Source organism: Phocoena phocoena, chromosome 3 (genome assembly GCF_963924675.1).
Source record: "Phocoena phocoena chromosome 3, mPhoPho1.1, whole genome shotgun sequence".
Lineage (NCBI taxonomy): Eukaryota > Metazoa > Chordata > Mammalia > Artiodactyla > Phocoenidae > Phocoena > Phocoena phocoena.
The window spans coordinates 159324620-159348901 of NC_089221.1; the positions used below are offsets into that span (position 1 = coordinate 159324620).

The 24282-nt window shown below is 40.8% G+C and overlaps 1 protein-coding gene across 1 annotated transcript; it reads left to right on the forward strand.

Moving 5' to 3' along the window:
- Window positions 1-9059: 9059 nt before the first annotated feature.
- LOC136121639 (zinc finger protein 62 homolog) lies at window positions 9060-21778 on the forward strand. The gene is made up of 2 exons (XM_065875551.1): window positions 9060-9104; window positions 19041-21778. Exon 2 carries the CDS (start codon window positions 19211-19213, stop codon window positions 21755-21757), a length of 2547 nt encoding a protein of 848 aa, XP_065731623.1. The 5' UTR covers window positions 9060-9104; window positions 19041-19210; the 3' UTR covers window positions 21758-21778.
- The last annotated feature ends 2504 nt before the right edge of the window (window positions 21779-24282 follow it).

Here is a 24282-nt window from a genome sequence, read left to right on the forward strand (position 1 = left end):
AATGCTATGTGAAGATGAAGGCAGAGAAGGAGTGATGTGTCTACAAGCCAAGAACACCAAAGATTTCCAGCAAACCACCGGAAGCTAGGTGAGAAGCATGGAATAGATTCTCTTTCACAGCTCTCAGAAGGAACCAACCCTGCTGACACTGATCTTGGACTTCTATCCTCCAGAATTGTGAGACAATAGATTTCTGCTCTTTAGACACCCCAGTTTATGGTACTTTGTTATGGCAGCCCGAGCAAACTAGTACATGTGGATGTACAAGAATTTTTTCAGTTACTTTCCTGCTTTGGACTTTTTAGGTTTTCTTCAATCGTTTACTTTTAAAAGTGCCGCAGTGAATGACTTTTGCACACACCATTTCATGAGTGCATGACTACACCAGTATGGTGAATTTCTAGAGCAGAGTTGCCAAGGCAAAGGATGTATGCGTAATACTGTATGGTATTACTTATATGTGGAATCTAAAAAGCACAACAAACCAGTGAATATAACAAAAAAGAAACAGACTTACAGATATAGAGAACAAAATAGTGGTTACCAGTGGGAAGAGTGAAGGGGGAGGGGCAAGAAAGGAGTAGGGGATTAAGAAGTACAAACTAGGGGCTTCCCTGGTGGCGCAGTGGTTGAGAATCCGCCTGCTAATGCAGGGGACACGGGTTCGAGCCCTGGTCCGGGAAGATCCCACATGCCGCGGAGCAACTGGGCCCGTGAGCCACAACTACTGAGCCTGCGCGTCTGGAGCCTGTGCTCCACAACAAGAGAGGCCGCGATAGTGAGAGGCCCGCACACCGTGATGAAGACTGGCCCCCGCTTGCCACAACTAGAGAAAGCCCTCGCACAGAAATGAAGACGCACCACAGCAAAAATAAATTAATTCATTAATAAACTCCTACCCACAACATCTTCTTAAAAAAAAAAAAAAAGAAGTACAAACTAGTATGTATAAAGTAAACTACAGGACTTCCCTGGTGGCTCAGTGGTTAAGAATCTACCTGCCAATGCAGGGGACACAGGTTTGATCCCTGGTCCAGGAAGATCCCACATGGTGTGGAGCAACAAAGTCCGTGCGCCACAACTACTGAGCCTGCACTCTAGAGGCTGTGAGCCACAACTACTGAAGCCCATGTGCCCTAGAGCCCGCGTGCTGCAACTACTTAGTCTGTGCTCTAGAGCTCGTGAGCCACACCTACTGAGCCCATGCACCACAACTACTGAAGCCCACTTGCTCTAGGGCCCACGTGCCACAGCTACCGAGCCTGTGTGTTGCAACTACTGAATCCACGTGCCTAGAGCCCATGCTCTGCAACAAGAGCAGCCACTGCAATGAGAAGCCTGTGCACCGCAATGAAGAGTAGCCCATGCTCGCCACAACTAGAGAAAGCCCGTGCACAGCAATGAAGACCTAACACAGCCAAAAATTTTTTAAAAATGTTTTTTAATTAAAAAGAAAAATAAGCTACAAGGATATATTGTACAGCACAGGGAATATAGTCAATATTTTATGAAACTATAAATGGAGTATAACATTTAAAAATTGTAAGTCACTAATTATATATCTGTAACTTATATAATATTGTACCTCAACTATACTTCAATTTTTTTTGCAGGTATTGACATTTATTTTATAAATGAGACAATGGGTATCTATAATATCCAATGTTATGGTCAAGCCATAGCTGACTTGAAGAACTAGTTTCTCTTTTTTTTTTCTTTAATTTTTATTAGAGGGTAGTTGACTTACAATGTTGTGTTAGTTTCAGGTGTACAGCAAAGTGAATCAGTCATACACATACATATATCCATTCTTTTTCAGATTCTTTTCCTATATGTAGGTTATTATAGAATATTGAGTAGTTTCCTGTACTACACAGTAGGTCCTTATTAGTTACCCATTTTACATATAGTACTGTGTATATGTTAATCCTTATTAGTTATCCATTTTACATATAGTACTGTGTATATGTTAATTCCAATCTCCCAATTTATCCCTCCCTGCCTTTCCCCCTTGGTAACCGTAAATCTGATTTCAAGATCTGTGAGTCAGTTTCTGTTTTGTAAACAAGTTCATCTGTATCATTTTTTATTAGCTTCCCCATGTAAGTGATATCACATGATATTTGTCTTTCTCTGTCTGACTTACTTCACTTAGTAAGATAATCCTTATGTCCATCCATGTTGCTGCAAATGGCATTATTTTGTTCTTTTTTATGGCGGAGTAATATTTGATTGTATATATGTACCACATCTTCTCTATCCATTCCTCTGTCAATGGACATTTAGGTTGCTTCCATGTCTTGGCTATTGTAAATAGTGCTGCCATGAACAAAGGGGTGCATGTATCTTCTCGAATTACAGTTTTCTCCAGTATATGCCCAAGAGTGGGATTGCTGGATCTTATGGTAGTTCTATATTAGTTTTTTAAGGAACCTCCATACTGTTCTCCATAATGGTTGTACCAACTTACATTTCCACCAACAGTGTAGGAGGGTTCCCTTTTCTCCACACCCTCTCCAGCGTTTATTGTTTGTAGATTTTTTTTTTTTTTTTTTTTTTTTTTTTGCGGTACGCGGTCCTCTCACTGTTGTGGCCTCTCCAGTTGCGGAGCACAGGCTCCGGACGCGCAGGCTCAGCGGCCATGGCTCACGGGCCCAGCCGCTCCGTGGCATGTGGGATCTTCCCGGACCGGGGCACGAACCCGTGTCCCCTGCATCGGCAGGCGGACTCCCAACCACTGCGCCACCAGGGAAGCCCTGTAGATTTTTTGATGATGGCCATTCTGACCAGTGTGACGTGCTACCTCACTGTAGTTTTGATTTGCATTTCTCTAATACTTAGTGACTTTAAGCATCTTTTCATGTGCCTCTTGGTCATCTGTATGTCATCTTTGGAGAAATGTCTATTTAGGTCTTCTGCCCACTTTTTGATTGGGTTTTTGTTTTTTTAATATTGAGCTGCATGAGCTGTTTGTATATTTTAGAGATTAATCCCTTTTTGGTCACATCATTTGCAAATATTTTCTCCCATTCTGTGGGTTGTCTTTTCATTTTGTTTATGGTTTCCTTTGCTGTGCAAAAGCTTTTAAGTTTAATTAGGTCATATTTATTTATTTTTGTTTTTATTGTCATTACTATAGGAGGTGAATCAAAAAAGGTCTTGTGATTTATGTCAGAGAGTGTTCTGCCTATGTTTTTGTCTAAGGGTTTTATAGTGTCTGTCCTTACATTTAGGTCTTTAATCCATTTTGAGTTTATTTTTGTGTATGGTGTTAGGGAGTGTTCTAATTTCATTCTTTTACATGTAGCTGTCCAGTTTTCTCAGCACCATTTATTGAAGAGGCTATCTTTTCTCCATTGTATATTCTTGCCTCCTTGTCATAGATTAGTTGACCATATGTGTGTTGGTTTATCTCTGGAATTTCTATCTTGTTCCCTTGATCTATATTTCTGTTTTTGTGCCAGCACCATACTGTTTTGATGACTGTAGCTTTGTAGTATAGTCTGAAGTCAAGGAGCCTGATTCCTCCACCTCTGTTTTTCTTTTTCAAGATTGCTTTGACTATTCGGGGCGGGGGGGGGGGTTCTTTGTATTTCCATACAAATTAAAATTTTTTTTGTTCTAATTCTGTGAAAAATGCCATTGGTAGTTTGATAGGGATTGCATTCAATCTGTAGATTGCTTTGGGTAGTATAGTCATTTTGACAATATTGATTCTTCCACTCCAAGAACATGGTATATCCCTATATCTGTTTGTGTCATCTTTGATTTCTTTCATCAGTATGTTATAGTTTTCTGAATACAGGTCTCTTACCTCCTGAGGTAGGTTTATTCCTAGGTATTTTATTCTTTTTGATGTGATGGTAAATGGGATTGTTTTCTGAATTTCTCTTTCGGATTTTTTTGTTGTTAGTGTACAGGAAGGCAAGAGATTTCTGTGTATTATTTTGTATCCTGCAACTGTACCAAGTTTGTTGATGAGCTCTAGTAGTTTTCTGGTAGCTCACTATACCTCAATTAAAAAAAAAATTTTTTTTTAAAGGATGCATGCATGGTGATCCATACTGCCCAGTGCCTTCCTGGGCGCTAGGAGAGTCTGCACTTCCTCCAGCACAGCAGGAGAGGGCTGCTTCCTCCCTTTTCCCATCACCACAGTGTGTTCTCAAACTTTTGGATCTTTGCCATTCTGATGAGAGAAAAATGGCATCTCCGTGAAGTTTGGGTTTGCATTTTATTATGAATCATTTGTACATACGTTTCTGTGAACCCACTTTTCTATCAGATTGTTGGTCTTTCTTTCAGTTTTGGAAGAGCTCTTTGTGTAGCAAGGAAATTTACCCTTTATGATACAAAATGCAAATACTTTTTCCCAGTTAGCCATTTGATTTTTCACTTTTCTTATGGTGGCTTTAAAATAAAATTTATTTGTGTGTATTTGAATTGATTACTCTTCACTTTTATGGTTTCTGGATTTTGTGTTAGAGCAACAAAGAAAAAAAGAAAACCCTTCCTCATTCCAGTATGATCTAAAAAATGTCCTGTGTTTCTTTTTTCTAATATTTTTATGGAGGTGCTAGCAGCAGCGGTGATGGTTAGTGTGGGCAAGTTTTACACTTAATTCTTTGACACATCTGGAGTTTATCCTGGTATAAGAACAGAGGTTTGAATCCCAACATGCTTTTCTAATGCTTGACAGTTGTCCCCACACCATGTTTTCACCACTAATTTGAAGTGCAACATTTATCAGACTCTAAATACCTATGGCTGTTTAGGTCTATTTTCAGACTTTATGTCTCATAATTATACCAACTTAATTGTTGATATTCTGTAACAGTGCTCCCCCATCACATTTTCTTTTTCTCAGGCATTTTCTAGCTAGAAACAAACAAGCAAGAGCTTGTTCATTTTCCCACATGAACTTTAGAATAAATGGTATGTTGCTAAAGAAGATTCTATTGCTATTTTTTTAAACATCTTTATTGGAGTATAGTTGCTTTACAATGGTGTGTTAGTTTCTGCTTTATAACAAAGTGAATCCGTTATACATATACATATGTTCCCATATCTCTTCCCTCTTGCGTCTCCCTCCCTCCCACCCTCTATTGCTATTTTTTATTGGGATCATTAGTTACAGATTAATTTATAAATGACATTGTTCTGATGCTGAATCCATGTCTGTGAATAGTGCATCTGAGAATCTTTCCATACGTTTAGCTAATCTTTTGTGACCCCGGGAGCAATGTAACTTTTCTTCACATAGGTCTTGCACATATCTGGTTAATTTCTGGGTATTTGGCCTTTTGTATATTTGTTTCTACTGTAAACATAAGCTTTCCTTCCATTATTCTAATTCTAGTTTGTACATAAGGAAATGATTGGTTTCTGTATGTTAATTTGGAGCCACACCCTTAACAGAATTCTCTTCTTGTTTATTCTAGATTTTTTTTTTTTTTGGCTGAATCTCTAGGGCTTTTCAAAAATGAAATCTTTTAATCTACAAATAGGATAATTATGCCCCTGCTTTCCAGTGTTTATATTCTGCTTTCTTTTCCCTTATCCAGCTGCAGTGGGAAATAATGGTAGGAGGGGGTAACATCCTTGTCCACTTCTCTGCTCTGATTGCTTCCAATGCTTCTTGACTCTTCTTACTATTCCAAGGAAAACATAGAAAAGGCTTTTGCACACTACTATGTATTACAGCACCGATTTATTTTTTTTAAAAAAAAGACTTAGTAAGAACTTAAATTATTAAAAGCAGAGAAGTTGAAGAGATTATAGGTCAGTAGAATATCACAAAGAGTAACAACATGGAAAATGATAATGTATAATTTAATTTGTAAAAACACTATCTAAAAATTGGAGATATAGTACAATTATAACTATCTAAAACTGAAAATTGGCGATAAAAAGGGAAAGAAGTTTACCAAGATGTTAACAGTGGTTGCCACTGGGTAACAGGATTAAAAGTGATTAGTTTTCCTAATTTTTCTTTTTTTTCCAAATTTTACATAATGAGGTGATATTATGCCATAGTGGGAGAAGGACTTTTGACCAAATTCAAGGACTAAAAGTGGAGTTGTAAGCAAGCTCCTTTGGGCATAGCTCAACATTAATCTCTACTTGAACCACTCCAAAGGGGGCAGATGAACCCTAAAGGAAGGGCAAACTCTGGGCAGTCATTGCGGTACCTTTTGGCCTTCTAGAGCAGCATCTAGAAACGTAATCTAGAAATGTTAATGCCAGCCATGTATGTGGTTTCTGATTTTCTGGCAGACACATAAGTAAAAAGAAACAGGTGAAATTCATTTTAACAATATCTTTTATTTAACCCAATAAAACCAAAATATTATCATTTCATTATGTAATCAACATAAATAATAATATTTTACATTCTCTTTTCCTACCAAGTCCGAAATCCAGTATGGATTTTACATTTACAGCACATCACAATTCAGGCTAGCTGTTTAATATGCTTACCATATGTGGATAGTGGCTAACACAGTGGACAGGGGAGGTCTAGACACTGCTCTGATTTGTAGATTTCCAGAAGAGACAGGTGTTGGAAAAGGTGCGCACACGCGCGTGTGTGTAGACACAAGGCCAAACAAAAGGTGCCTGAAGTATAGCAAAACTCATGGAGGAAAAAAATTACCTAAAATAAAAATCAAGATTATGCGGGCTTCTCAATAATGATCCCTGTCTCCCACTCCCTACCCCACCAAATACCTTTCACTGAGCAAAGCCACCCAGCCTGGACATAAATATTTTTCTACTTTGCTACATAAAGGATAAAAACAGTCTTCCTCTGCCATGTATGGTAGGCAAGCCCAACATAGCAACCTTCAATCTAGAGTGTGAGGCATCTTTCTGGAGGCATGTGAGGACTGCCCAAAGCAACATCTAGAGCCTTGCTGTCCAGTAAGGGGCTATTAGCCACATGTGACTATTTAAATTAACTGTAATTAAAAATTCAGATGCTCAGAGAACTAGCCACTTTTCAACTGCTCAATACCTACATGTGTTCTAGGCTACTTTTGGGGGTAGCTCAAAATCCCAGTCCTCAACATGTGCATGTGCTATTGCCTAAAACCACACAGCTGAAAACGTCCTGGGACTCTCCTCCCAGGGTTTGAAGCTGCCTGGGTCTTTTCTATGACAGAGCACACCTCCTACTGGTATGGAGCCAGATGGATCAAAGACCCATTGCTACAAGGAATCCCCTTCTATTCCCACTATTTACCTGCATCTATAAAAAATGTAAAAGAAGTGTGGAAATGATGCTGAACATTTGCTCACTCAGAGCAGGCAGATAGCTAGATATGAGCAGAGAAAGGAGGTGCACAGGCCAAATGTCAGGAAACCATATATCTTCTGAACACCGGGGCTCCTTGGGCAAACAAATAAAAGCAGGAACCTCCAGACTGACAGGAAACCACATATTTTGGGGTGATGTGTCCTGGAGGCAAAGAAAGGTGAGAAAAGGTGGGAATCTCCAGGGTCCAAATGTAACATTTTGCTCAATATGCCCTCATTACAATAAAATTGGCCTTGCAGATAAAAAGTTCCCATTATGCACCAATGCCATGACACTACCTATCAAGGCTAAACAAGGACAAAAATCACTCCTCCCCTCGGGAAGGTGGAGTTGGGATGAAAATCAGGAAATACGACCCCAACCCCCCCCAATGAATATTCCTTCCATTCATTTCTGCACCCCACATCACCGGCTTGCCAAAGAAACTCTGGGTAGCTACTCACCTGGGTCCGCCCGCTCTTCCGTTCAGAGCCTACTAGCTAGCGCTTAAACCCTCAGTTTCTTTCTTGACCTCCATGTCTCATCTCTGAATTTTTTCTGCCGTGAGACAAGAACCTACTCTCCTGTAACAACTACAGCGATAAGTAAAATCCATCCAAGTAACTTGCATATATTGAACTATTAAAAAATCCATCTTATTAAAAGTTGTGCTTCCAAAGCATTTTACTTTTTGTCTAAGAATTGATACTGATATTGTGCTATACACTTTTATTAATAATTCAGAAAATATTTAACACGAGAAAAAAATGGTAAACTAATTTTGTTATGGAAATGCATGCTAGGGTGAACGATAAGACTTAAAGCATAAAACTACTTTACATTAGAATCAAATTCAGTGATGCACATAGAACTAAAATATTTTAGATTAGGATAAAAACCCTGTGAGGTACATAAAGATATAGGTTCAAGGAAAATACCCAAAAATATGTAAAATTCCTGACTATATAAAGTGGATAATAGTATCAAATCGTCACGTATAATAGTTGATAATAATATCAAATCGTCACGTATTTAGAGTCCTTTGGATGCGTCTTAAAGAATGAGAAGCTGTTTGGTTGTTATATATTTTTTTAATGTCCGTATTCACAATGTGCCCTCAAGATGTCTTCTGCAATTACTTAAACTTAAGATAAAAGATATTTAGATGTTACTTTAAAAAAAGGATCGCTTTTCAGTCATTTCAAGCTAGGGTTTCAGAAGCCGACACCGGAGGTCACTGCCCCGCTGCCGCAGCTGCAGAGTTGGGGTCAGGTCTGGTCTCTGAGCTGCCCGTCCGGGAGCGCTTCGCTTCGCTCTGAGGGCAGGAGCTCTCCAGCCGCCGCGCCGGCCCGTGTTAAGACCCTCAGGGGCCCCAGTCCTCGCCCTCTCCTCTGCCCTCATTCCTCCCTCCCGGGGTCGCCCACGCAGCCTCACTTTGTAACAAGTTACGTTCAAATACAGAGGTTATCAGGTGTTTATTCTACCGAGCCACTTATTTGCTTTATTATGTGCCCCACCCCAGAACGTAAAGTCCTTGAAAACTGGAACTTCGTCAGTTCGCCCCCCTGCTCGCGCCACAACGAGCACTGAATTTATCTTAATAGTAAAGGAACAATACTCTCTGCGCCCACTCAGTCGCGAAGCGCCTCGGGTCACGTGCCCGAAACGGGAACTATCATCGAGTCAGTCCTCCAACCTCCCAGAGAGGACTCGGAAGTGCCCCAGAGCCGGAGTGAGTTATTCCGGCCGGGCCGTCAGCGCTTTTGTCCCGCCGGCGGCCGGGCTCCCGCGGTGCCCCCACAGCCAGTACGTGAGTCCGAGGCCGCCCGGGCTCCCGCCCCCGGCCCTAGCCTGCCACGCCCTTCCCTTCTTGGCAGGGTGCTAGCTACCCCTCGGGTCTCGGGCGGGATCCGGGAGGAAGCGCGCCCCCTCCCCACACATACATCAGGAAGCGCGTTCGGGGAAGTGGAGGGGAGGGAAGATTTCGGGCCGGCCGAGGGGTTTAGGGCTCGCCCCTGGAATATAATGGGCTCCCTGCACGCCCCACCTCCGGGCGGGTCCGAGGGGGTCAGGGCCGGGTTGGGGCTACCCGGTGCGTGCAGAAGGGCTGGGGCCCCGCACCCGTGTTTTTCAACTCTTCGCTGCTGTTTCGGGCGGGAGGGGAACACTGAAAATTAGTGCTTTAAAATAAGCCCCCGTGGCAGTTCAGTTTGGCCTTGGGATTTGAGAGTGAATACAAGCGTTGGAGGGACCCCCCCCCCTTCATTTTTCTTTGATGGGGCAGTGATGTTGAGAGACTCTTACCGCAGGTGTGGATCGAGCCGCTGGGAGGCGCTTCTCGGCCTTCGCCCTAGGGGAGCTCACCTGTTTTACAGACAGGGGATCAGGCTGCCTGTAGCTGCCTCTCACAAGATGAGAAGGAATTGACTAGGTACCAGGGAGAAGAAGGTCAAGGAGGCTCCTAGACCTGGGGACAGCCTGTGGGAGCCCAGGCGTGGGGATGTGAATTAGGAATGGGGAATGTCGGGGCTGGGTGTGCTGCTCTAAGACTTTTGGACTAGGAGGCCACCAGGAGTGTTTTCTTTTTGAAAACACGAGGATTTTTTCTTAAATAAGTTTTTGACTATGTAATGTATTCATATGGTTCAGATATTAAAAATATGAAAAGATGTCAGTGAAAAGGTTTTCTTCTGCCCAGCCGTCTGCCTAGGCCCAACCCCAGTATATAACCAACCACATGTGTTAGGTTATTTGAGTGTATCTTCCCAGAGTTTCTTTATGCAAACACTGGCAGATCTGAATGTAGTTAGTTCCTCCTTTTTTTACACAGGTGGTAAGGTACTGTTCAGAGTTCTGACCCTTGCTTCTTTTGGTAAATCTATGTTAGAGGTCATCAGAACACAAAGGGTTTTTTTTTTGTTTTTTTTTTTAATACATTGCTGTGGTATTGGACTGGACATTGTTTGGATGTTTTGGATGTCCTGTAATTTTTTAGATCTATTCAGGCTATTTGCGTTGTTTCCAGTTTCTTTGTTACATCAAACAATGGCACACCCAGGGACATTGTACCAGAGCTTATCTGAGCAAGGGTTTTTAAAGAAGGGATTAACAGTGATAAAAAAATTTTGTTTTACATTAACTCTGCCATTTATCGGTAGATTGTTAAATATGGCAATACATTATTATAATAAGTCATGTAGAGTGTTTAAGGAACAAGTTAAACCAAGTAACTTTTCTCTCCAGAGACTTGTGTTTATGATACTTAGACTTACAGTAGCCTAATCAACCATCTATTAATGACTGTCTTCAAGCCAGTCTTTGCCCCTTTAGCTTCAGAAAATCTCCTTTGCTTACCTTATTCCTTAGGATGACTAGAAATCTCTTCTCCCCTACCAAGTTTGAGAGTGCTCTATTTCATTTTTTACTTTAAGGAAAAATCACCTTTAATCATAAGGATTAAGCAGTAGAACCAACTTATGTTAACCAATTACAATTCTGATACTCGTAAACTTAATGCAATAACTAAATCACAAATCGTACTCTCTGTCCATCTGCGTATCACTTTTCTCACTCCTTAGTCTCATCTTTCATTCGTCTCATCCTCCCACTTCTGTGTTCTGAGTTGGTAAGCATTTTGCCCTCATATTCCCTCTTATTTTCTCTTTTCCTTTCTCTGGTCACCTCCAAGTCCAGTATAATATCCAAGAACTTAAGACACTTAATTCAGATGGTAGATTGATTTATGGAATATGGTTGGTACTCTGAAAATCCACGGCAGCTGCAGGTGTCGCACCTGTTGCTTATTGAATTGTGTGGTTAAGGGAGGAATTTTCAACCAGAGTGAGCCACAGTTCCTCTCTTGTGAGTTGTCTACTCTTGAGAAGTGGCTCCTGACTCTCCTGGGCAGGGATAGTAAGAGTTACGGACAGATTCTTACTATCTGCATGTTCTTTTCTAGGCATTGGTGGTAGAATATGAACAGCATGAAGCACACATTTGCCCAGAGGTGTGGGTCATGTGTAATTTGGAAGGAGTGGATGGCTTTCTGTGGCTGAAACTGTTAACTGATGTAACTAGGTTATTGGGATGTAACCAGTTCTCTCTCTGTTGAAAACTGATTAGAGAGGAGTTCCGCATCATCAGCTTTGAGAACTTTTAAGAAATTAAACCTGTCTGTCCCTCTCTGTATGCAGGAGTTGTGCTTTTGGAGCGATTCCTTTCTTGTGTCATAGGGGACACATGAGCTAGCCACCACATCAGTCTTGATTGGATTATAATAACCTCCTTCTAGACTGCAGGACTCAGTTCTCCCCCCGCCTCCCGCTCCCAATCCATTCTCCCATTGCAACTAGTATGAGTGATCTGTATTTCTTTTAATTTTATATTATGAAAAAATGTAAACATAACTGGAAACTAGAATAGTACAGTGAACTCCATACATCCATCACTCAGATTCAACAGTTATTAGGATTTGGCTACATTTGTTTCCCTCTTCCCTTTTTCATTTTTCTTTGTTAAAGTATTTTAAAGGAAATTCCAGACATCATGCCATATTATCCTAGCATACTTTAGTCTTAAAAAAAAAAAAAGATAATGGCCACAATGCCATTATCTCACACCATCCTAAATTAATTCTGATTCCTTGATTTTATCTAACAGGAATTGGTAGACTTCTGGGTCTGTGGTCTGTTTTTGTATGGCCTGCAAGCTGAGAATGGTTTTTACATTTTTAAAGGGATGTTAAAAAGCAAAGCAAAGAGAAAAAAAGGAAAAGAAAAACAAGTAATAGAGTTGTATGTGGCCAACAAAACCTAAAATGTTTTCTGTCTGACCCTTTACTAACTCCTGATTTGATCAAATAAGTGATCTTTCAAAATGCATATCCGAGTTTGTCCCTCTTTGTCTAAAACCCCTCGGGATCAAGTCTGGACTCCTTAGTATGATGGGCAGAGCCTGGTGCAGCCTTTCTTTTTGCCCACTTATCCAGCTGTGCCTGCCATCTTCTGTTCCGGATGTCCAGAGGGTGGTGGACACCAGCCCCTTTGCACCTGCTCTTCCCTCTGTTAGAACTATTCCTCTCTTCTTGAAGCTCTTCCTAGTTCTTTGAAGCAGAGTCTATCCCTACCCCTTCTTCCCTCATCCATGACTAGTGTCTGCCATTTTTATCGTGTTGGTTGTTTTCCTGCCAGACTCTCATACTAGTTTGCAAGTCCTTATTGGCCAGGACTTGTTTTATCCATCTCTGTGTCCCTAGGACTAGCCCAGTGGCTGCAGAGAAAAGTAGGATATGGATCATTATATAAGTTTGCTGGGTAACGCTCAGTCGCAGAGATAACTGAGATACTGGAATGTATCTTCAGTAATGTTTGTAAGGATAGCTTAATATTTTGTTATTCTCTTGACTGTCTTTACAATTTAGCAGCTGTCTTAGTCCTTGTGGGCTGCTATAACAAAATACCGCAGACTAAGTGGCTTATAAACAACAAATTTATTTTACATAGTTCTGGATGCTGGGAAGTCCAAGACCAAGGCCCCAAGGGGTCTCTGTGGTCTCTTTTCTAAGAACACTAATCCCATTCATGAAGGCTCCACTCTTCGTAACCTAAGTATCTCCCACAGACTTCCCACTTCTAATACCATCATTATGTTTTAGTGCTTTTCTGCCTGTGTTTTTGACTGAACTTTTCTTAGTCTTAGTATTGATTAATATGAATTTCATTGCAAACCATCTGTTTTCAATGAAGCTACATGTTTATATTGCTCTGTTTTGATTTGTGGTTAAGGGGATTGGATGAACTACAATCAGATGATGGGAAACTCTGCTTCCACCCAAACAGAGGAGGTTAAGCAGGGCTAGAACAGGGAGACTCCTGGAGTCTGCCTAGGTTAGAGAGGTAAACAGTGAAGTATTTGTGATTTCATGTAGACCCAGCCAGTCAGCAGCCAATCAAACAAGGAATCCGAGAGGACATGAAGGGAACTGAGAATTAGCCTGTCAGAGAGAGGGGAAAGGGTCCATCTGGGTCAAGCATTAGTAAGTGTGGTGTCAGCAAGGGGTGAGTTAGCATGGCCCCTTTGGTGTTTAGCAAGTCATTCCAGCTGGCCAGATGCAGAAGGCTTCAAGCACACTGGGTAGCCTGGGAACACCCACTGGGGAGTGTTCACGTGTGCATTTTACAAAATTCTTGACAGTCATTGGAAGAGAATTGGAAAGGGATAAGAACGAAGGTAGGGAGACTATGGCAGGAGTTCAGAAGGGAATTTAGGAGGGCTTCAACTAAGGCCCTAGCAGTGGAAATGGAGTGGGGGGTGGCGGCATGAGAACTGTGTAGGCAGTGGAATCAGCTGGTCTTAAGCGGTCTTTTGGATGTGGAGTGGTGAGGGAAAGAGAAGTGCCCGAGACAGGTGGATATGAGGCTCTATAATTGAAGAGAGGAGTGTGGGCCAGAGATGAGGTTCTACAAGACAGCTTGTAGGAGCCACGCATATATATGGGGCTGCCCAGGGAGAGCATGTAGAGTCACAGAGGAGAGGTTCAAGACGGGACAGGGAGCCAGGAACATCCAAGGGCTAGCAGGCGGGGGAGTCAGCACCTGGCCCTGAAGAAGCTAATGCAGCATGGTCTGAGTGGAAGAATTCAGATTAAATAGATGAGGCATGAGGGGAGACGGGACGTGAAGACCACTTTTCCAAGACACAACTGTGAACAGGAGACAGGATGGCGAAAGCAGTACCTGGAGGGGAAGGTATAGTTGAGAGAATTTTAAATTTACATTTTGACATTTTTAAACGTTTTATTTGGAAATAATTTCAAATATGTAGAAAAATTTTAAGAGTAAGAATAGTGAAAAAAATACCCTTTACTCATTTACCTGTGGTTAACATTCTACTTCATTTTGTCTTCTCTCTCTTGCTCTTTCATGCATATCTATCCATCTGTTTATCTATCTATTTTTTTCCTAAACCATTTGAGGGTAACTTACTTTATCCCTAAACACTTCAGTGTATATTTATAGGGATATTCTCTTGCATAACTACAGTATAATTGTCAACTTGAATAAATTTAAATTTGATATTACTTTTGCCTAACTTATCATACATACTCCAGTTCCATCAGTTGGCACGATTATTTTTTATAAAGCTTGTCCCTTCACTACATATCCAGGTGAGGTCAGGTATTGAATCTGTGGTCAAATCTCTGCAGGCTTCTTTCATATGGAACATTTCTATAGCCTTTCTTTGTCTTTTATGAAAATGACATTTTTGAAGAATACAAATAGCTTTTAGTAGAATGTTCTTTATTTTGGATTTATCTGATCTACCTGATGTTTCCCTGTTTCATTTCAGGTAATGCATTCTTATAGGTGATGTGTCCTTCTCAGGGCATCACTTCTGGAAGCACATGATGTTTATCTGCCCCCCCTGACAATATTAACTTAAGACCCCTAGCCAAGACTCTCCACTGTGTAATTACTATTTTACCCCTTGCGGTCTATGGGAGAATATTTTAAGACCATGCATATATCCTGCTCCTTGTCAGAATTTCTCCCTAGATTTAGAATCCATTGATAATTCTCCCCTGATCCAGTCTTTACCTTGATGGTTGCAGAAGGCTGAGTTTTTTCTTGCAACTCTACTACTGCCTCCACATTTACCAGCCGGCCCTGGCATTCTGCTGTCAGCAAGAGGCCTCCCTTTCTCCCCTGTTTGTGCCTGTATGTACTCATGAAATCCTATTTTCAATGGCTTACAATTCTTTACATAATTATTATGGAGCCTATATTCGATGTTGAAGCTGGGTCTTGTGCCCACATTTTTGTTTTGTTTTAAGCATCTCCTTATTTGCTGGCCTAACAGGATGTCTCAGCTCCTTTTGTACCTATCCTGCCCCCAGCCTGGAATCCTCCTGCTTCCTTTTACTAGGTTATGGTAGTAGAGACACAGAACAAGGTGCTAGATGTGTGCTTGTTAACTCAGGTATTTTTGTTTCTTAGCTGTCAGCAGACAGAGCTAGAGAATATATATACATTTACACATGTATACATACAAATTTAAATACATGTGAATATACATTTATATGATGTGCACATTTATATATAATTTAGAAATCATGAGTTCACACCAGTACCTCCAATTTGTCCACAAAGGGTTCTTTCTTATCTTCCCCTGTTCCATATTTTTATATTCCTTCTTCCTCAGGAGGGCCCTGGCTCTCAACTAAATCAACACATTTACTCAGTCTCATAATAGACCTAAAATTGTTTCTGAGTTGTTTTGCCCATTCCACTACAGAAAGCAAACCTGCTAAAAAGGATTGTTTGCAGCTCTTCCCCACTTCCCCCTCCAGCCTTCCCAAGACTGAGAGTATATAGTATAGTCACATACCATGTACCCAAGTGACATGGGTTAGTTCTTTGTTTCTTTTTTGTTTCCTTCTTGTTATGGTATTCATGTGAAACACAAATGAGTTAATTTGTTTCTGTTCACTTTCTGGTTTCACTTTCCCGTTGTCCAGTTTTGTCATTGATTTAATTTTATTCTTTGAGTCTGCAGAACATGATCATGCTTCCGTGGGTAAAGACTATACAAAAAGCTGTACTCTGAGCATCTCTCTCCCCTGTCCCTTCTGTTCTGTTCCCCCACCCTACCCCTTATAGGTAACAGGCTTCACTGTTCTGTGGATTCTCACATTACTGAAAAGATAAGCAGCTGTGTGCTTGTTTTTTTTATTTTCTTAACGTAGAATGTAGCATATATGCTTTTCTTCACTTTACAACCTATCATGGAAACTGCTTCCTATCAATTTATAGAAATATTCCTCATTCTTTTTTAGTTCTTCAGTGTGTATATGTGCTGTTGTAGATTATTTAACCAGTCTTCTGTGCTTGGACGTGTAGGTAGTTTTCCAAATTTTGTAATTAAAAATAAGGCTACGATGAATAACTTTGTGCATATATACTTTTGTATTGTTGGAAGTGTATCTTTGGTTTGAATTCCTAGATGGGATTTCTCGATTAGAGAATAATGCATACATAGTTGTGTAGATATTGGCAAATTTCCTTCAACAGGGGTTGTGCCAGTTTGCATTCCCAGTAATGGATGAGAATGCCTGTTTCCCCACAGCCTCACCCACAGAGCATATTGTTAAGTTTCTGAATATTTGCCAATCTGATAGATGAGAAAGGGGATCTTTGTATAGTTCTTATTTGCATTTCTCTTATTACGAGTGAAATTGAAAACATGTTTAAGGGCCATTTTAGTTTTTCTTTTTGTGAATTGTCTTCATGTCTTTTGCCCATTTTTCTGTGGGATTTTTAGACTCTTTTTCTTCAACTTTTAAAAATTCTTAGTATATTAGAGATATTATCACTTATATAAGCACTTATATATGATGTATGTTGCAAATATTTTCTTCCACCTTGTCATTTATTTGTTGATTTTGCTTATGGTATTTTTGCCATGCAATTTTACTTTTATTTCTATATAGTCCAGTTTATTAATCTTTTCATTTATTGCATCTGGGTCATAGAAAACTTTCTCTATACTTAGGTTGTGGAGGCATTCACCCATGTTTTCTTCTAGCATTTGTATAGTGTTTTTAATATTTAGAGATCTGCTACGTTTGGAGTTTATTCCTGTGAATGGTGTAAAGATCTAATTTTATTTTTTTCCAAATGGCTTTATACTTGTTCCAACACTATTAAAAAGACCGTTTTTGCCTCAATAATTTGATATACCATCTTTATCATATACTTGATTTCTTTGTGTAATTGGGATTATTCTGAATTTTTATTCTATTCTGTTTATTTATATAACAGTACCACACTGTTTTAGTTATAGCAGCCTTTTGGCATATTTAGATATCTAGTATGGTTAGTTCTCCTCCCTTGTAGCTCTTCCTTTTCTTTTTTTCCCCCTGACAAATTTTGTGGGTTTCCCTGGCAGTTTTAGGGGATTAGTTTTATGGCTGTAGAAACTTGAACATCTTTCTTTTCTCAGGGCTGAGGGTGAGTAGAGGTGGAGGGGCCAAGGCCAAAGGGAATGGATGGAGCAGTGTCTCTCATGTGATGGGAGCAGGATTCAGATGAACGGTGTGTTGCTGTTGATGGTCTGGAATTCCACTGCCCACCCAGTAGCACTCACATTTTAAATGGCATGGACTGCTCTGCCCAAGGAAGTAAAGAAAGGGAGCAAGGAACTAGGTCATGCCAGCATTTCTCAGTGACTTCTAATGATCTCTTACCTAATATTACTTAATAATCATTTTGTGAAGCTTTCTCAGAAGAACCACCTTTTTAAAATGTCTACTGAGTGATTCTTTGTTTTATCTTCCTGGTGATATTCTGGGTTCCTAGCTCCTCCTGTTCTGTAAATTTTAATTCAGAGTCCATCATTCCAATCCCATAAGCATAAGTTCGATCATGAGTGTGATTCTTTATATGTGTCTACTCCAGAGTATATATCTTACTTTTAGTGCCCTTGCTTTCTCGTTTCTAAGTAGAACTACAGAGTACCAACCAAGAGGGTCTGATACCCAGGGTAAGAGGGGAAGTCTGAATTTTAACTAAGTCTAATCACAAATGTCTAAGGTTGGGGAACAACTAGTTTAGAACTGTTTCTTTTGTTCTCAAGAGTCAGTCTTTTAGCAGGTGGATGCTGATGGAGTGCCAGCTGTGTGTAGAGTGCCTTCAGGGGAACAGAGAGTCACTGCCTGGGCCCTAAAATCTGCTTTGAGAAGGGGTTTACCTTTCCTGAGTCCTGTGGATTATCCTCAGGTTGTAGCCCTGATCCAGTAACCTGACCTTGATTAAATAATAAAGTAGATGGTATGGCATATAGAACTACCCAAGTGACTGGCATTGTTCTCCATACCTTATATATGTTATTTAATGTAATACTCACAACAGTTCTGTTGCCCTCATTTTACAGATGAGGAAACTGTGGCATAAAGAGGTTAAATAACTTTCTTGAGGTCATACAGCTAGGTATTTGAACCTAGGCAGTATTATTATCCTTTGCTTGATGGTTTGTGTTTTAGCTTCTGATCTTTGATATGCTCTGACTGCAGTTAGCCTGTTCATAAAGTAGGAGTGAAAGCCTCTGCCTGGCAAGCCAGAGTGTGTTCTTCCATGTAGAGTTCCTCCCTGACTAACCGCTCTCCAGGGTCAGTGTTTTCCTTGGAAGGGAAATCTAGGAGGGCCACACCAATGACAGGCAGCAGCAGCTTGTTTTCTTTCTCAAGTCTGATGTGACTGTCCTCATGATTTCATAACCAATTCCCCAATACCTCTACTCATGTACTGATTTCTCCTTTAGTTTTGCTTGCCTGCCCTCTGCTGATTATGTCTTCTTAGCTTTTGTTTTATTACTCTTTCAGTCTCCTATTTTTCAGAAATTACTTCTACCCACTGTTTGTTTTTCCAAGACTAGGTGGCATTTTTCAGAAATTGATCAATGTTGCCTTTGGTTCTGTGCGTCATTCCAACCCGTTTCAACTTGCCCTCATGCTAAGCTGTTATGCAAGAATAGAAAAGCTCTCTGTTCCATTGACAATCCAGGGCTCTAGCATTTTAGCATTAGCTCCACAGGGACAGAAATTTTGGCATGTCCACCACTGTATCCCCAGCAGTTAAAAATGGTACCTATCACACAGCATGTAGTCAATAAACATTTGTTGAGTGAATTTGGATGTAATTCCTTCAGTTTCTTCTAAAGTGAAGGTATCATTTTCATTTTCTTGGTTTAGTGTCACATTTGAAGACGAGGGGCACTGAGGATGAGGAATCAACTGAAAAGTGTGAAAATATTGGAAATGCAGAATCTGTGTGGCCAAAAGTGGAAGGTCTTCACAAGGATCATATACAGGAATCTAAGGTTGGTGAAACTTGTGATTGGGATAGCAAGGTAGAGAATCAGATGGAAAAGCCTGAGGGAAAAAGAATGAAGGAAGACAAAAGTGGCATCAGGGAAAAGATTGGCAAAACCAAGAATACAGCAAATATAAAGACAGAACAGGAAGATGAGGCATCTGAGAAAAGCTTACATCTGAGCTCAAAACATGTTACACACCAACCTGTCTGTATAGAACAGAAAAGCAGTGAACAAGGCAAATGTGTGGAGAGCATTAATGGAAACTCTCATCCCATTCTACAGCAGAAAACCAGTGCTGTTAAGAAATCACATAAATGTGATGACTGTGGGAAATCCTTCAAATATAATTCCCGACTTGTTCAACATAAAATTATGCACACTGGTGAAAAACGCTATGAGTGTGATGACTGTGGGGGGACTTTCCGGAGCAGCTCGAGCCTTCGAGTCCACAAGCGGATCCATACTGGGGAGAAGCCGTACAAGTGTGAGGAATGTGGGAAAGCCTACATGTCCTACTCCAGCCTTATAAACCACAAAAGCACCCATTCTGGGGAAAAGAACTGTAAGTGTGATGAGTGTGGAAAATCCTTCAATTATAGCTCTGTTTTGGACCAGCATAAAAGGATCCATACTGGGGAGAAGCCCTATGAATGTGGTGAGTGTGGGAAGGCCTTCAGGAACAGCTCTGGTCTCAGAGTCCACAAAAGGATCCACACAGGTGAGAAGCCCTATGAATGTGACATCTGTGGGAAAACCTTCAGTAATAGCTCTGGCCTTAGAGTCCACAAAAGGATTCACACAGGGGAGAAGCCCTATGAATGTGATGAGTGTGGGAAGGCCTTCATTACTTGCAGAACACTTCTAAATCATAAAAGCATCCACTTTGGAGATAAACCTTATAAATGTGATGAGTGTGAGAAATCGTTTAATTATAGCTCTCTCCTCATTCAGCATAAAGTCATCCACACTGGAGAGAAACCTTATGAATGTGATGAATGTGGAAAGGCCTTCAGGAACAGCTCAGGCCTTATAGTGCATAAAAGGATCCACACAGGAGAGAAACCTTACAAATGTGATGTCTGTGGCAAAGCATTCAGCTATAGCTCAGGCCTTGCAGTCCATAAAAGCATTCACCCTGGGAAGAAAGCCCATGAATGTAAGGAGTGTGGAAAATCATTCAGTTATAACTCACTTCTTCTTCAGCATAAAACGATTCACACTGGAGAGAGACCTTATGTATGTGATGTGTGTGGAAAAACTTTCAGAAACAATTCAGGACTCAAAGTCCACAGGCGGCTTCATACTGGGGAAAAACCATATAAGTGTGATGTGTGTGGAAAAGCCTATATCTCACGCTCTAGCCTTAAAAACCACAAAGGAATCCATCTTGGGGAGAAGCCCTATAAATGTAGTTATTGTGAGAAATCCTTCAATTACAGCTCTGCCCTTGAACAGCATAAAAGGATTCATACAAGGGAGAAACCCTTTGGGTGTGATGAGTGTGGAAAAGCCTTCAGAAATAATTCAGGCCTTAAAGTACATAAACGAATCCACACTGGGGAGAGACCTTACAAATGTGAAGAATGTGGGAAAGCCTACATCTCACTCTCAAGCCTTATAAATCATAAAAGTGTACACCCTGGGGAAAAGCCCTATAAGTGTGATGAGTGTGAAAAAGCCTTCATCACATACCGAACCCTTATAAATCACAAAAAAATTCATCTTGGGGAGAAGCCCTACAAATGCGATGTGTGTGAGAAATCTTTTAATTACACCTCACTCCTTTCTCAACACAGAAGGGTCCACACTAGAGAGAAACCTTATGAATGTGACAGGTGTGAGAAGGTCTTCAGAAACAACTCAAGCCTTAAAGTGCATAAAAGAATCCATACTGGTGAGAAGCCCTATGAATGTGACGTGTGTGGAAAAGCGTACATCTCACACTCAAGCCTTATTAACCATAAAAGTACCCACCCTGGCAAGACACCCTACACGTGTGATGAATGTGGAAAAGCTTTTTTCTCAAGCAGAACTCTGATAAGCCATAAAAGAGTCCATCTTGGGGAGAAACCCTTCAAATGTGTTGAGTGTGGGAAATCTTTTAGTTACAGCTCTCTCCTTTCTCAACACAAAAGGATCCATACAGGGGAAAAACCCTATGTGTGCGATAGGTGTGGGAAGGCATTCAGGAACAGCTCAGGCCTCACAGTGCATAGAAGGATCCACACAGGTGAGAAACCCTATAGATGTGATGAGTGTGGGAAGGCATACATCTCACACTCAAGTCTTATCAACCATAAAGGTGTCCACAGTGGGCAGCAGCCGTATAATTGTGAGTGTGGGAAATCCTTCAATTACAGATCAGTCCTTGACCAACACAAAAGGATCCACACTGGAAAGAAGCCATACCAATGTAACGAGTGTGGGAAGGCTTTCAATATCAGATCGAATCTCACCAAGCATAAAAGAACCCATATTGGGGAGGAATCTTTAAATGTAACAAATATGGGAAGTCATAGTAGCGCATCACAGAAGAGAACTCACGAGGGAGGGAATGCTCTGGATGGGACCAGGATGAGCATGTCTCTGTAGGAGGCAGAGCTTATCTAGTATTAGAGAACCCAAATGGAAGAAAAATCTTATAAGAGTGTCTGAGGTCCTTGTTCATGGCTTATAGTTTACGTAGTATAAGTGAAACCATGAGTAATTTTTTTCTCTGTGATTTTCAATCATAGCCAGGAAGGAAGGTTCCAGTGTCAAAGTAGTTGAGCCCTTATGGAATATAAAATAGTTCGTACTGGGGATAAAACCTATCAAAGTTATGGAGTATGAGAAAACCTTCAAAATAAGTAGGTATTTCTGGACATAAAAAACACAAATGAGAAAAAGACTTCAATTAGAAGTCTCATAGTCACCATCAGAAAGTTCATATTTGGGTAAATTATGTGAATAGAAATGTAGGAAATTCAGGTATAGCTTTGAATTCCAATTATCCATTGGTCAGTGGAAAAGATCCAAGAAGGACCTCCAGTAGGCAAATTTAGGGAGAGGCAGGCTTCAGGGAATATAAATTAATATCATAGTGGTCATGAAGAATAACTTTGATTTAACTGATTTGCGGGGAGTGATGACAACTTCTGAGATAAAATTTGGATTTCATTGTAGGAAATGTAAAAAATGTAGACGTATAAATCTAACAGGAGATAGAAGAGAGTCACTCATAAATAAATTCAAGTTGATTGGACTGTTGTAATGTTGTGCTATACGTTATTGAATGGGTGAAACTTTAAAATTTTTCAAATGAACCCTCTCAATGAATGATGAATGTGTGATAAGTGAAAACCTCACACATTATGCTACAAGTGAAGAGTTATACCATGGACAGAAATTCAGCACATTCAATAACTAATGGAACACATCTTCAACATGAATTTGTACCTTACACAAAAAGAATTGATTCAGGGATTCCTATGAATAGGAATGATGAGAAGGAGAGCATTTTATTGCAAGAGCTAAAAAGCTAAGTAGCTACCAATAATGGAGGAATAGGAGGAAACTCATGCTTCTTAACAATCCTGTTAAATGTTTGATTGTGTTACTGTAAAGATTTCATGCACTGCGTGTGTGTATTGTCTGTTGTAAAATGTTGTGAATACTTTATTCAGGGCTCACTCTCGGCCATGAAGAGCCAGATAGTTGTGGCAAGGTAAGGTGAAACTCCAATAAAGGAATTCTTCAAAAGTAAACAGGCTGTTACATACTTTAGGTGGAGTATCATACAGAGAGAGCCATTTGTGTGTCTTATCTTTGGGGGGTAAGTTATACCAGATCCAAACCAAGGAGTGCCCAGGGGACTCATCTCACAGGGCTAGTAGCTCACATTTCATGAGAAATTAGGTTGTGCCTCCACCAGGAGAAGTGCAAATTGGATTAATCCTCATACTAGGGCTGGATCATAACCCCTGGGAGTGGACAGGCTGTGTGAGTGAGGAGTCATAACAGAGAAACAGTTCTCTTGGGAACAGATAGAATTTAACAAAATATTGTTAACTATGTGTAAGACTGTTAACTAGGTAACCCAAAGAGTGAAAAGCAAAGTCTTCTGAGAAGTCAAGTCTGAGAATACTCCAGGTGGGGCTTATCAGTAGAGACGGAGTTGTAAGTCAGGTCTCTCTGGCTCCAAAATCCACTCTTTACAAGAGAATAGTCTCTGGACAGATAGTTTTCTGATTCTCTCTAGGATTCCTGTTTCCAAACATACAGTTTCCATACCTCTCTTTAGAAGTATTTCTTTCACTTTGCCTCCAAACAAGGTAAGTTTTGATGGAGGAGGGTGGAGGTGGGGGAGGGATGGTTGTAGAAAAGGGAGAGGGAAAGAGCATTTCTGCCACTCAATTTCACTTTGAAATGTCATGACCACACTTGCTCTTTGTCCTTCTCTACATGCAGCACTGGCAAACCTGACCCTATCCACAGACTTAGATTAGTGTATTCAGCAAATACTTGTTGAGGATCTGCTAGGCGTATCCATTGTGCTAGGTACTAGGAAGCAGGAGTAGATAGAGGAGAGAGACCCACAGCAAAGCCACCCTAATGGATGCTGAACTAAACTGTGGGCTTTCCAAGGAAAGTGACTTCCACCTACTGGGAAGGGAGGCACCGATGACATCTGAGCAGGATGTTGAGTTGGGTCCTTTTAAGAGAAGAATGGGAAAAATAGGATGGCCTGATCAAAGGGAGCGTTGGAAATGCTCATGCACTGTCCAGAGTGGCCAGTCCCTGGCAGTTCTGGTGTACAGTGGGCAGAAAGGAAAGAGGCCATGGAGTATTGATTCCCAGTGGTCACTGAGCATCGACCAATCTTTTCATTGGCTGAATATAGGGCCAGCTCTAACTGTTTTAGATGTTCAGGTTACTTAAGGTTTCCATGTGGCCAGGGCTGTTGGTGTGCCTGTGGCTCAAAGTTCCCAATCCCCTCACACACACACATCTACATGAGCTCCACCTGGACCTAATGTGTCACCTACTTTTGAAAGAGACACAGGTTAAATAACAAGGGAGAAGACAGCTACCACAGGAATGGGGATTCTGAGTGCCCCAGCCCACTGAGCACCTCC